At 42.0% G+C, this 15,250-nt stretch overlaps 1 protein-coding gene across 1 annotated transcript in view; it reads right to left on the reverse strand.

Annotated features, from left to right (window-relative positions):
- Window positions 1–15,250, reverse strand: part of TTYH3 (tweety family member 3) — a 93,989-nt gene that overhangs the window by 44,808 nt on the left and 33,931 nt on the right. The window contains exon 2 of the mRNA XM_061599331.1: window positions 5,909–6,078. Within this exon, the coding sequence (XP_061455315.1) occupies window positions 5,909–6,078 (170 nt within the window). The remainder of the gene's footprint in view (window positions 1–5,908; window positions 6,079–15,250) is intronic.

A 15,250-nucleotide genomic window follows, 5' to 3' on the forward strand; every position in this document is an offset into this window, starting at 1 on the left:
TTTCTCATGAATCAATACAGGGATACAGGTCCTGCGGCATTGGGAGAAAGTTGACAGAGCAAGGGACTTCTTCCCGCCTGTTCTTTAAGAAGGGGCCAAACGGGCGCGCAATCTTTCGCTCCTCCTTAACTGCCCCTCAGGTACTGCCCACCTTCCCCCCCTTCTCTCCTGTCTTTTCAGCTGTCTGCGTGTGCGCGGTGAGGGGGGAAGCATCACCCCCTCCTCTTCTGAAGTTTCCGATTCCAGGATGGGGGATAGGGGAGGGGCTGATGGTAAACTGCCTCCCCGCTTTTCAGCTGTGAGCAGCCCTCCCTCTTTCCCCTCTTGCTCTGAGCCTGAAAGAGGGGGAGGCGTGAGAATGTCCAGGGAGGGCTCAGGCTCCCCGTCGCTAAGCGACCTTATCACTGGCAGTTCCTCTGTTTCGTCTTCGCTCCAAAGGGGGGAAGTTCCTCCCCCTTCCCTCTGCCATCCATCCGAATACTCTTCTCCCAACTCTCTGGGATCCAGCTCCCCGGGATTGGGACCCCAGCTCTGCCTTCCGACAAGTCATGATTTAAAGTTTCTCAATATGCCACCAAACAACACTACATTGGGGCATTGTGGGAAATTAAAATGGCAGCTGAATCCAGATGCCTAGAACCATTCATTCAGAGTGCTGCTGCTATCAGCAGGTAAGCTTGTCAGGGCTGACAGACAGAGAAAGGGGCGCAGCAGAGGGCACTTTGCCCAGGGCTCCTCAAACCTTCCAAGGAGGCAAAGGGCGACTAAACTGCCCATACTTACTTGAAATAAACTGAATCTTTGGCCACATGCAGATGAAACAATAGATATGCCATTTCTTCCAAGGAATGTTTTAATACCGATAAAGAAAACAGTGTCTGAATTTACAATGACGTTGGAAGATTAATAATAAAAATCACTTATATTCTTGACAAGGTACAATTCTAAAAGCAAGGAACATCTGTGTCCATCCAGAGTTCTATCAAAGGGCAAAATTAATTAAATAAACATTTCTGCTATGCAATAAGCAGTAATATTCCAAAGCTGTCCAAATTCCCAATAAGCAGTGATAAGTGGGATCTGCAAGAAAATGCTGTATAGTGTGCAATGCTTCTGCTTAGGGTTCCAGGCTACGAGCCAGCCATGCCCTCTTCCAGGATACTCCATTCCATTCTCTCTCCAATCTGGTTTTCCTCCCGACAGTCAGTCAGCATGCTTTGACCACTGAGCATACTCAGTCCCTCACTGGATTGTTTTCCTCATCCCCTTTAGGGTTTTTTTTTCTCTAAAAAGAATTTTTTGTACTTCTGCAAACCCTGTTTTTTCCCTCAAGTGTACACATCTAAAGGATGAATAATATTTGTGACTGCAGAAATATCTGGACCGCGCAGGATGGTGTAAAATTTGAATGCTTCTTTTCAGGTCTAAGGTAACAGCATTGTTGGTAGCTGGGCCTGGACACGGGCTTAGAAATCTTCATTAAATAACAAACTTGACATGATGATACAGTGTCTTGCTTTTTATCTTGTGATTTTAAGCATTGGTTTGGGTAACTGTTACACAGAATGCAGTTCTGGAACAACAGACTCAATTTCCTGTAAACGAACCAGGCTCTGCTGATGCCATATCTCACTAAATTATCTCATCGGGTCCCTTCCATTTTTGCATGGCAAGGCAGCTTTCCTTCCCCATGTGGCCCATTAGTTTACCTCCAGCTGACCTCTGTCTAGTTCATATGAAAACTGAGTGGGTTTTTAAATGGATCAGTTACAATCAGTGGGGATTATCCTCTTTTTGTCCGATGCAAACATGAAAGCTTATCTCATCACCAGATACATGCCTTTGCTCACTAAAGAAAGATAAGTTAGGAGGTGGTTATCTTAGTAGGCCATATGTACCTATTTCTGCCCTTGGACTTGTGTCACCCCAGGTGACAGATTTTTGCTTCTCTCCATCTGGTGGAGTGGCACCCTATAACAGTTAACTTCTCAGATCCTAGACCAGCCTGGGCCACCAGATGTTGTTGGACCACAATTCCCATCTTTCCTGACCATTGGCAATGGCTGAGGCTGATGGGAGTTGTGGTCCAACAACATCTGGTGGCCCACTAGTTGGGAAAGGCTGGTCTAGACCTTCCATCAGCCTAAATCAGCAGGCCAGGAAAGGTTCAGAACCTTCCAACAGCAGTGTCCAATACTCCCAGCACACCACTGAGCAATGGGGGGGGGGAGAGTAAGTTGACTGAAGGCCAGAGTCGCTACATAATGAAGAGTAGTGGGGGCCATGGTGGAAAGGAAGCGGGCTGGCACTCGATTGATTTTTCCCCTAATAGAAAACGTTCCTCCATCCCTGAGAACCATCTTCCTAGGGAAGAAAAAGTAAAATGCTGCAATTTGGCTAGTGTTGTAAAGGAGGTCAAAACTAGACTACCAACCTTAACACTGATTTCACACAATTGAAATTAAAACCATTCATGGGGTGAGGTGGGAAGAGCATATTTATCACTAAGTTACTGTTGTAGTGAGTGGAGTACGTTATGAGAATAGGCCTGTTTTCCAAATCTGCCCTCCCTTGTTATCCCAGTTATGACCCAGGGATGAAGCTAGCTTTTCTGCTTGGTGGAGGTCAACGTGGTTAGGAAAAGGAACCAGAACACCCCAGCTCTCTCTCTTCTCCATTCAGTAAATGTGACAGGTCTTTCATTAAATGAAAGCTGGGGGTTTCAGATGTGTGACAAGTATCCACTGGGTAAAATAAAAAATCTCTGGAGGCCAAATCCAACCCAATGACAAATTGCCTGTTGTGTAAAAGGAGAGCTCAAAAGAGAACATGTAAGCAAAATTGTGCATGAATAGCAGGTGCCATGTGTGGACGCTCAAAATAACTGGTTTTCCTCTTTTAATACTAAACTGAAGCTTCAAAACTAGAGTCCTGCAATTAGATGATATGTACATTAGCTAAAGCCCCTCCTCCGTTTTCCTGATCTGAGAAGAGACCCACCACCCATAAAAGTCTCATCTTTACAAGTTAATATTGCAGTGATAGCAAAACATATTTAATTAAAGGGGTTTTACAAGCTGAGGCCTTAAAAAAACTTGGTTACTTCTGGGGATGAGTTAATTTTCCCATCTAATTACCACCTTATTCTTCAACGCTGGGAGAAAGTGCTATTTTCAGGAGAACTGTAAAAGCCAAATTTCAACACCTGTTTGCACTTATGTCTGCTAGAGTGTCAGAGAGATGAGGTGGTCTAAGTTACCTCCAAGTTTCAGGGTGCACCGATCCAATTTGTACCACTTCCTGGTCCCATGGTGCACAGGTTCCTACCACAAATTATGCAGTTGAGTTTCCCTCATTTTGGGAAAAAAACACTTCTCTGGTGTTTTTTTTTTAAATTCCAGTACTTACCGCTATTTCCCAAGATCACAAAAAAGCACACCTTGAAAAATCTATAGGGTCCTTGGCATGTTAAAAAGTGACAAAAGTGCATTTTTTGGAGGATTAGAATCACAGAGTTGGAAGGTACCTTGGAAGTAATCTAGTCCAACCCCCTGCTTGATTCAGGATGTGCCATGCAGGATGTAACTACAGCATTCCTGACAGATGTCCATCCAGACTCTGTTTTAATACCTCCAGCAAAGGACAGCCACCACCTCCTGAGGTAGTCTGTATCTACTGTCACACAGCTATTGCCATGAGGATGTTTCTCCTAACGCTTAGCTGAAATCTGCTTCCCTGCCATTTCTACCCATCGGTTCTAGACCTAGTAGATCAGTAATTCTCACACTGGTATTGAAGAGTGGCTGCCGGCAAGCCCATTGGATATGTATGGCTACTGCAAGCACACCTACAGTCCAGGCATAAAAGCCAACAGAGCCAACATAGTGCCTCAGTAGCCGCATCATAAGTTCCCGATGGCTACGTTTGAGAACCCCTAGATTAGAGTCACTGACATCAGACAAGACTAGTCATCTGGAATTTCTCACAAAATCTGATGCAAACAAAACAGCCCTATGCTGGATAATGAAGAGTGGGTGCATTCACATTACACTGAGGTGAACCTAATGAACCCCAGTTACAGAATCCAGGATTCTTCCAAGAGTAATAAGGGAATAAAAAATAATATTAAGCATGACTGGGCTTCTTCAGTTTCAAAGGGTGGAATTTGGTTCTCTTTTTCGAGTCAACCACAAAAAACTATTGTCTCCCTTTTCTGCTGTAGGCCTTCTCTTGTACAAGATCAAATGAACTTTAGTCACTGGACAGAGAGCACAGTACTTTCAGAGAAGCCAGATATGTCATATGATGTAAAAGGAACAAGTAGAGCAGAGGTTGCCAAAGTGCAGTCCGTGGACCACCAGTGGTCCATGAAATTCATTCAGGTCGTCCGTGCATTAAATATTCATAATAATTTCGGGTTGTTATTTTAATTGCTCATTTCTAATATTGCATTACAATTTGAATTCTATATAGTTTATTTCTCTCTATAAAAAAGAAGCAATAAAAAGACAATTACAAATCATACCGCATCTAGCACAGCACATTATAATTGCTACAACAGGCAGGAAAGCTACTAAATGGTCTGCCAAGACCTGCAGCAATTTTCAAGTGGTCCATGGGGAAAAAATGTTTGGGAACTACTGAAGCAGAGCATCAAACAGATATCAGAAACAGAGCAGATCTGCTTATTAGGGAAAACCAGATATTCAGCATTCTGAGAAAGAATGATACTGCCCTGTTAAAACTACTCAGAAGTGAGTGCTTAAGTGGAAAACCAACATTCTTGAACAAATTAAGAAATGGGATATATCAAAGAGAGACCCCTGTTTTCTTTCCTCATTCACAGATGCCAAGTGCATCTCAGGAGCACGAACTGGCTCTCATGTCGTTCCCCCCCCCCCATTTGTGTGCATCCCCTTCTCCCTTCCAGTTTTGGAACAAACTATGGTTAGTGGCATGTCTGCACCAGCTTTTAAGCATGGCTGCAAATTGTGGCTTGGGTGCTATGTTTTGCAACAATGCTGGTGCAGATGTACTGCTAACCATAGCTAGCTATGAAATGGAAAGTGACAGGGGAACGTCTGCACAAAAGTGGGGAGACGTAGGTGAGCCAAGAGGTGCTCCCAGTTGCCTAACTATGGTTAGGGGATGGGGCAGCAAAGTATCTGCATTAGCCTAGTGACAGGAATGCCCTGGGATCAAAATGCGGCTGTGGTAGCCATCTTTGCATATTTAAAAAATGTCCTGACTTTTTGAGAAGCAAGAAAACCCTGAATTTTTTCCCAGTCTTGAGGGACTTGTAACCATTACTTTATTTGTCTTAAAAACCTGCTCAAATGCTGTATCAGGGTTGCACCACCATCCTTGCTTTAGTTGCTTTAAGTCCCTCAAGTAGAAGGCACTGCTACTGTGTTCAAAATAAAGTGTGGAGTTCAATTTGAATTAGGAAATGGTTAAAAACACTCTCTAAGGGACAAAACACTGGATCCTCAAATTATAGCGCTTAATAAAATATGCTGTAAAAACTTTCTCCTCTGCTCAGGAACAGTCAAAAACAAAAGTTTGCAAATGCAATGCTTGATGGTAGATTGAGGAAAAGGGCTAGATTCAGAATGGGCAAGAGAAAAGCAAAAATTTAATGTGTCTTTCAAAGGTGAAATAGTTTGTGCTCTCCAGAGACACTGACCCCCGTCTCACCTAGCTGCTGTAAATTTGTTGGTCACACAGCAATGGGTTACCAAGAGAGGTCCAACAAAAGATACTACTATTTAATATGAGATATATAAAGGACATGCTTGAAAAGCTACAACTTTAGGTTGTGACAGAGAGAGAAGTCAACTTCATCTTGCTTTTACTGACTAGTTATGTTCGCTCTTCTGTTAGTTTGGGGGGAGGCGGGAGGACTCACCTGCAGACTAGAGTTGCAATGATGACGCACCAGGCGGTACAGCAGCAATCTGCATTGAGATGGTCTTCACTTTTCCGATGGCGACAACATAACCAGAAGGAATAGAAAAGGAGGAAAAGGAGATCCAGAGCAAGGCAGGACAGAGCAACACCAGCCAACAGCAACAGGGCCTGAATGAGAGAGAGAGAGAGAGAGAGAGAGAGAGAGAGAGAAAATAGTTAAATGAGAGGCATTTGTATAACAGGAACACACAAGCCAATCTCTGATGACCAATTACTGCTACCTCCATGCGTTCTTAAACAGTCTTTATCCACTGTATGTAGGATACCAGTGGCCACCTGAGGGGTACCCAGTAATGGATAGCAATTCAAAGCCATAAAGGTCTTCACTAATACAGTAATAACTCTACAGCCCCTCAAACCCTAGCTTAAAACCACCAAAAGGATACCTCCTTCTGTCAATCCCCAGACACAGATTGCTTTATGCTATGTGTATTCCTAATTATATTCATCAAGTCATTGGAAGACATACATTTTATAGACAGTAGCATCCATCCTGACATTACTGTGCAGCAAAATATGAATTTTAGCTTAACAACCTTAGCACTTTAAGAAGTATTTGACAAATGCTTTTAAATTTTTAACCTGAGGGCAGGAACTGTTATTTCTTTTCAGTGCTTTGGCTGGGGTACCATTGCTGTTTTGTTTTCAAACTGTTTGTTTATTATTGACCCACAAATTCTATTGCTCACAAAGCTCTGAAAGAAACCAACAAATAAGGACTCCCTTTTTAAAATCCAGAGTAAATCACAATAGGTGGAATTTATTTTAAATCAGGGCTATTTCACATTTACAGCTTTCCACTTTGATTCTGTTCCAAATTACTGCAATGCAACATGCAGTAAAACTTTTAAGCAAATTTTTGGAAGTGGATGAATTTTATAATGGCACCTGGCAGAAGCTACTTGTGTGAGCTGAACCCCAGATTCTGCTCCAGATTACAATGCACATGATAAATTCCCACAAGACACATATATGGCAATGTGACTCTGACTACAAATATCTCTGCAGCAGGAGATTGATCCAAACTTTATTTTTCATATGGAGATCCTTTCCCCTTTTGGTAAATACCCCAACACTGATTAGCAAGGATATGTTTAAGAGGGGGGATATTTTTAATTATGGAGGGCTGAAGGCCAGCAACATTGAGTTAAGGCACATGCTATATGCAAAGGGCTCCTAAACCTTCTCCAGTATGGATAGCCTTTGTTTTTGTAGAACCCTTCATTAATATACAATTTTAAACGGAAAGCCAAGCCTATGAGCAAATAATTGTCTTTATAAAGTTTATTGTACAGGCCCATAATTTAGGCACCTTATAAAGAAAATATGATGATGGTATACGCAAAGTAGCCAGAGAATTCACTGCACAGGCAAATGACTGTCTCTACCTCCCAATCTGAGGACAATGTGTATAGTTACTTTCCTTCTCTCAGGCTGCATGCAAGTAGAAAGCTGAAAAGCATAATAGGAGTTCCTACGTCTTATAAAGTTCTAGGGATCGGATGGGAAAACTTTGGAGCCTATCCTCCCTACCCTCACCTTACTAGGGTTATGCCAAAGTGGTGCTTTTGAGGAGTTAGAAATCTTTGCCGTAACCCTTTTTAATTACTGCAGTGTTAACCCCCTCCACCCCAGTCCAGTCCAGTTCACTACCATTATTTCCTATTTCTGTTATTGCTCCATTTCCCCGCTACTTCTGAATTACTCTGCCTTCTTTCTGGATTACCTGCAAGGACAATTCAAACCAATGAATCACATCACGAATGAGATGATGTTATGAGGCTATGCAGTCCATCAAATGTGACTGTGTGACATCACTGAGGACAAAACAGAGCCAACTGAAAATGAAGGCCACACATTTATTTATTTATTTATTTATTTAATTAATGGATTTATATTCCGCTCTAGTTCAAAAAATTTAGAATTCAGAGCGGAGAACAGTAAGGCATAGTCCAATACAAAATACTAAATAACGCAATTAAAAAATATAAAAGTATATCTACTAAAACAATTTTCTACAACATTTTCAATCAGATGTTAAAAGCTTGGTAAAATAAAAATGTTTTTATCCGGTGCCGGAAATCGATGATAGAAGAGGAAAGTCGTATCTCGGGCGGAAGCTGGTTCCATAAGGAGGGAGTGGCAACCGAGAAAGTCTTATTTCTGATAGCCATGTGTCGGATGGTAAATGTTGATGGAACAATCAGAGTAGATTCGGTGGTCGATCTGATAGGACGGGAAGACTGGAATTCAGAAAGACGATTAGTCAGATATATCGTTGCTAATCCGTGTCGGGCTTTAAATGTTAGAACCAGAATCTTGAACTGGTGCCGGAATTCGATGGGGAGCCAATGTAGATGATAAAGAAGGGGCATGGTGTGGACCCATGGACTGGTTCTAGTGATCATTCTTGCTGCTGCTCTTTGAACTAATTTAAGAGGTCGGAGCGATTTTGCAGGTAGTCCGATGTATAGGGAATTACAATAGTCTAATCGCGAGCTCACTAGTGCTTGAGTAACTTTTCTTAAATCAGACATTCCCAGAAACGGTCGAAGTTGACGAACGAGTTTTAATTCAGCAAAAGCCATTCTAGAAACAGCCGTAATCTGGGGTTGTAAGGTCAGAGCTGAATCCAAAATTATGCCCAAGCTACGGATTTGAGTCTTTAGGGGAAGGAGAACTCCATCTAGTGAAGGTAAATTGCCTAATTCTTGTGGAGGACTTTTTCCGATGAGAATGACCTCTGTTTTTTCTGGATTGAACTTTAGTTTGTTCCTGTTCATCCAGTTTTGTACTGCCACAAGACACTGATTAAGGGGATAGACAGCATCTTTTGCATTCGGTGGAAAAGAGCAATACAGCTGAGTATCGTCCGCATATTGGTGATAATGAATTCCAAATTCCTGAATAATCTTACCTAAAGGTCTCAGATAAATGTTAAACAACATTGGGGACAGGACACAGCCTTGTGGGACGCCAAACCATAGCGGCCAGGGTGTGGAATGATAATCCCCAAGGGCAACTCTCTGAGTCCTGCCCTCTAAGAAGGAGCGGAGCCACTGTAAGACTATACTTCTAAATCCTATTTGATATAGGCGATCTAAAAGGATGTCATGATTGATAGTATCAAAAGTGGCAGATAGATCTAATAGAACTAGCAGGGATAAATTACCTTTATCTAGTTCTAGCCGAAGATCGTCCATTAGAGCAACTAAAGCTGTCTCAGTTCCGTGATTCGGCCTAAAGCCAGATTGAAAGGGATCGAAGCCGCAGGTGGAGTCTAGAAATGTTTGTAATTGAGTGGCTACAGCTCTTTCGATGACTTTGCTCAAAAAAGGCAGATTGGATACTGGACGGAAATTATTTAACAGTGCGGAATCAAGAGAAGGTTTTTTTTTAATAATGGGGTAATAATAGCTACCTTCAGACATTCAGGTAAATAGCCTTGTTGGAGGGAGGAGTTGACAATTACACTGAGCCAGTTAGCTAATTCAGCTCTAGATATTTTTATGAGCCAGGAAGGGCATGGATCGAGTGGGCAAGTAGTGGGATTCATACCCTTCAGAGATTGGGAGATGTCTTCAGGGAAAACAAATTGAAAGGTAGAAAAAAGAGAGGAGTCATGAGTTTCAGATGTAGTATTATGTACATGAGTACATTCTGCTCAGCCCTATCTCATTTCCAATGCTGGCTTGCAGGCAAAGTACAAATCACAGTTCACTGGTGAAATGGCAAACTATGATTGGCTGCAAACCAGGGAAGGAAATAATACATGAGCTTGGGTTTCCTTCAATGCAAATTCATGTTGTACCAAACCACAGTTTGGCATTACATCTGACCCAACCTACTATGAGAAACACAGATTCCACTCCAGCATATCTTGATCCAAATCCATCCAAATTCCACAATTTAAATGTAGCCAAAAAAAAAATACTTGAACTAATTGTATTTTGGACAAAAATCTGGAGGTTACTAACTGTAAAATGTCACTGAATTGCAAGCCTCCTTTAATACCTGAAACGGAGCCCAATGGATTTGTGCCACCACAGTAATATTAGTAACCTTTGGTCCACAGACAAACCTGTCCCAGAAATATAGAGGGGATTTTATTTTTTAATCAACATTTCTTTTGCCCTTCCTCTCCTCTTACAATTCTGACAAAATTATAGAAAAGAATTTGAGTTTTTAAAAATAAAATAATTCTCCCTTTGCCTTGGAACTGACATTAGAAATATCACAATTAAATGAAAAGGTATTCCTAAAAACAGATTGTCTGTCACTACACAAGTAAAATATCACAAAAACACTTGTCAAAAAGAAAGTACATAGATCTGTGCTTTTCCCTCCTGGGAAATTCTGACAGCCATGCCATAGCAAATAACTGTGTTTGCAGAATGATACCGCCAATATACCCAAACTCAGATTGCCTACTACACTGAAAACCACCCAAGTGGCAAAGGCGTTGACCCAGGCTTTCAGAATATAACTTGTACAAAACAACCTTCTCCAACCTGGTAGCCTCTGGATGTTGTTGGATTCCAACACACCAGTCACTATGGCCAATAATCACTGATGATCGATTTGTAGTCCAGCAACATCTGGACTGCACCACACTGGCTACCCCTGGTTTAGAATGAGTAGCCAACGAAGCTAACTTATACCAAGTACAACTACAGGCTTGTCTGGCCTACCTCTGCTTATTCTGACTGGCAGGAGATCTCCAAGGCCTCAGGTATTTGCCAACCTTGCTTCTCAGGACCCTTTAATTTGAGACACCAGGAACTGAGTGTGTGACCTTGTTTACTCAAAACACATACTCTATGGGTGGAACACTGTGGACTGTATCCAGCATTGCAGAAGCAATGCTTCACTTGCACAACAGGGTTTTCCCTTACTCTCCTCTCCCTGCACACCCCATCTGCTTCACAGGGTCCCCCAACTCTCTGGAGCAGACTGTGAGAGTGTGTGGGAGCTGAAGGGGAAAGGACAGGAAGGTTTGTTGTGCAAGTGGAACAGCAGCATTGGATGCAACCCTGTGAGTTCCCCCAATTTCACGTCAGTTCCTTGGCTACCACTTGCGTATTGGAAGGAGAACAGAGGGAGAAAACATAATGAAAATTGTAACAGGCACTGCCAATGTTTTGTAAATAGAGACGGGGAATTAAAATCACATCTGCATTTTCCACTGGCGCACACATGCACATGCTTAATGCAAGGTTAACTTAGCCCTGAACTAGGCTCCCCTTCCCTTGAAATCTTAAAGGAGGGGAGGAGTAATGCTATTGTTATTACTTAATACATGAAACTTTATAAAATGAGGAAATGAATTTACAGTTTATAGACAGACACTGATCAACCTCCTGATGAAAAATAAAATAAAATAAAATAAAAATCTGACTGTATTAGAGCATGGTTTACTTCCTCTGGCCCATCGTAGTATCCTCCTGGCTTTATAGCACGCCTGCTAACTCTGGATGTCTTCTGCGTATCTCAGTTGCTGCTACTACCATATTCTTACCTTATACCATTTCCAACAAAATAAACCCAGCTGGATGCAGAACACCAGTTTCTCTACTTTGTTCTAACAATTTTACTGGTACATATAGGGTGCTGAAATTCTTCTGATGTGAACAAGCTGCCTCACAGAAGGTCATTCATTTGACAACAGAGAGTGGAGAAACCCTCCTGTTAATACGGCTCTCTTTTATTTTGAGGGAGTGGTAGTGAGAGGGATCAGAGGAAGCTGCTGTACACCAGGGCAGATTATTTCTCCACTGAGTCCAGGGATAGCTAATGTGGTGCCCTCCAGATGTTGCTGGACTCCCATCGTCCCTGATTATTGACCATGCTGTCTTAGGCTGATGGAGTGTTGGGACTCCCAACAACATCTGGAGGGCACCACATTGGCATATGCTCGGTCTCCTCTGATCAGCAGCTGCTCTTCAGTGTTTATTTGTTAATTACTGAATGTATATGCCACCCTTCCTTCTAGAAGTGTTCTCAGGCAGAGGGAGGTTTGTCCCATCATCTGCTAACTGAACCTTGGATCTGGTAATCCCAGGGATTGAACCTGGGACCTTTCTGTATGCAAAGCTCACTCCCTACTACTGAGCTGCAGCCCCTCCTCATGGATGAGCAAAAGGTATAAATTCTAAAATTAAACAAATATTATGTCTGTTGCTCCTACTTCTCATTTCATGGCAGCATTGTAAAAGAAAATCATATTTACAAATAAGCAAACTGAAGTTGCCTTAAGCCATAGTGCTCATTTTGTAGCAACCTCTCCTCCAAAAACAGCGTGTTAGGTTCTAACTCTCTCTTAACCATGATTAAGACATACACAGGATTGTGTACAATTTGAGAAAATTCCCTCCTGTCTTTCACAAAAGGAAAAAAAGAAAAGAAATAAGACCCAAATGATCCCTACTACAAAGGGCAGCATACACATATGCCCTTAGGCACTTACTATAGCTTCCGTTGTATTATACCAAACAGTGACATCATCTGTTCCTTTGTTGCATTTCTTGAAGCTGGTAACCGGTCTCAAAGCTATATTAAAATAACTAGTGACTAGAGTTCCACATGCCACATTTACCCTTTTAAGGCAGTGAAGTGTGTTTTATTTTGCAGAAGTGACTTTTGCAAATGTTCAAGCATAACTACTGCTGAAGGGTAATTCTTGCCAGGATGCACAAAGACATTAACAAATATCATCCCTCTCCACAGATGTAGTCACCAGGGATGGCTGGCTCTGGTCAACTGGAAACAGTTCCTTCCTCCCCAGGATCCCCAATACCAACGGATTCTCCACATTTTCTCAATTTGTGTTGCATGATATATGGAGTAATGGGAAACACCTGTTCACAAAAGAAGCATGAAGCTTTGCCCTAAGGAGAACCCTGAAGGACAATGTGGAACAATCTCTCTGGGGAGATACGCCTGGTGCCAACACTGCTATCTTTCCGGCACCAGGTTAAAACTTTCCTCTTCGCCCAGGCATTTTAATATGTTTTCGCATGTGTTGGAACTGTTTTACCTTTTAAATTTTTAAAAAACTTTTAATGTGTTTTAAATTGTAAGTATGTGTTTATTGTATTTTGATGTTGGTCTTGTGAACCGCCCAGAGAGCTTCGGCTATGGGGCGGTATATAAGTTTAATTAATAAATAAAATAAATAAATAAAATGTAGCCTGTGGGCAGGCAACCCCAATATGGGTGGTGTACAAGTTGGATTACTGGAACTAGGCTCAGGTTCAAATCGCTGCTTAGTGACGAAATGTGCTTGATGACTTTGGGTCAATCACCAACCACAATCTAATACACCTCAAAGAGTTGTTGCAAGGATAAGAGGGAGAGCAGATATTCATTTCTCTGAACCCATAGGAGGAAGGGTGGGATAAAATTACTCTTTATTGTTAATATTATTTAAGAGCTTTCTACTGAAGACAGTGTCAGAATTAGACCAAGTGGGCTTTCCCCATAACTGAGATGGTCGTATATTAGCAGCAACCTCCAAGGAGAGATAACTGCTTCTTCCCGTGCCACCCCAAATTTCAAATAAGGACCACCCACAACTTATACAGAGGCTCCTATAGGGAAGGTCTTCTTTTCCATTTTATCTGTAACGCTTGCTGAAAGCCCCTCTGCAGAACAACAATTTAGAAAATGTGAATCTCTTCCACTTTCCAAATGCAGTTTGTACTGACATATCCCCACAGACTAAATCATGATTAAATGAAGCTTAGCTCAAATTTGGCAGGCTGTCAACTAAGCGTGCTCACTGAAAAGACAGATTTCCTCACAGAAGCTGCTATAAGTCCAACAAAATGGATGCTTCAGTTGTTTTGCATTAACTGTGTCTAAGGCAGATAACCTGTACGGTGGAAATGCAAGTGGGGTTAGTTTTACGAGATACTCCATATACCTAGATTATCAAGTTCAGCAACAGCTTGTTTGTATCACTCTTTGCAACAGTGAACCCTCAAACAAATGAACAGGAATCTTACAAATCAGCTTCTCAGCCTCAAAATATGTTATTCTCAAGCAAACAGAAAACAATGTGTCTCACTGGAACTTTTTCATGTGTAAAGACAGCATACATCTCTCTCCTTTTCTTTATGGATATTGTGTTATCAGAACTGGTAGCTACTGGGATATGGATGTGTATAGCTATCTGTGCATCCTGCACTACCAACATTCTTGGAAAAGCCCCTCAATATCAAGGCTCATTGACTCAAGGGACTCTTGAGCCTGAGACTTATAGTGAGACTTGAGATAGATTATGGGGAAAATGTGTCCTCCTTAATTTTCAGCTTTTGGAAATGTCCCTGTAGAATGCCAGGAGTGGAGTTGAACTTTGTACCATGCATCTGTTGTACAAGGACACTATAAAGCAGGCTCCTTCTTCCCCAGCCCTCACTTTCTTCTTTCTAGCGGGGACCTTCAAGCTGGTGGCCAGCAGGCACTTTCAGCAATATGAGAGATGGTGTTTGTCCCTGAATGAATGGAACCGTACTGCAATAGAACTCACGATTTAATAACACTAGTACTTATGCTCTGTGTTCATTTAAATCAATATTTACATCCACATAAAGTCAAAAGAATCTTCATCAGTACTGTCCATGTACTGCTTTCTTCAGAGGATAATTCACTGACAGGCTATCTTGAGTTTCTTCCTTCTCTGCCTTGATTTCTGCTACATTTGACACTTTGATTGGATGTCAGTGCCATTTTCTTCAATCCAACCAAAATCAGTTGGAGCAGGTACGACAAGTGAGAAGCTGCAGGCTGCCTCCAAAGGAAAGTCTACACATTGTACATGTGGTTAAAACGCACTCTGTGTTGACAATGGATTTCTGTCTGTTTCCTCACCTTGTTTCTTTTGACTTAAAGTCCTAAACTGGCCAACTCTTCCCTCGAGCAAGATCATTCTTTTTCCATCTCTCCTTGTAGCCAAATGCTGCTACAATGAATAATTCAGCCCATGATGAGCTCTCTCATCCTTATAAAGGACAACAGCCAGAACTGCCAGAGACATTGGCAAGGGAGGAGGGCAACTCCATCAAGCTCTCTCCTGTAAGCATCCCATCTGCAGTCAAGTTTGAGGGAAGAACTCTGTGCCAGGAGCAGTCTTGCCAGCTTGGCCTGAATAGCGTCGACTGCTCTGGTCCCAGATCTGATCTCTTTTTTTTGGGGGGGGGGAGACCAGGAAATTGCTGCTCCCCTAGATAGCCAGAATCTGCATACACATCATAAAAACTCTAACTTTTAAAACTTGAGC

This window comes from Rhineura floridana, chromosome 17, assembly GCF_030035675.1.
Source record: "Rhineura floridana isolate rRhiFlo1 chromosome 17, rRhiFlo1.hap2, whole genome shotgun sequence".
Lineage (NCBI taxonomy): Eukaryota > Metazoa > Chordata > Lepidosauria > Squamata > Rhineuridae > Rhineura > Rhineura floridana.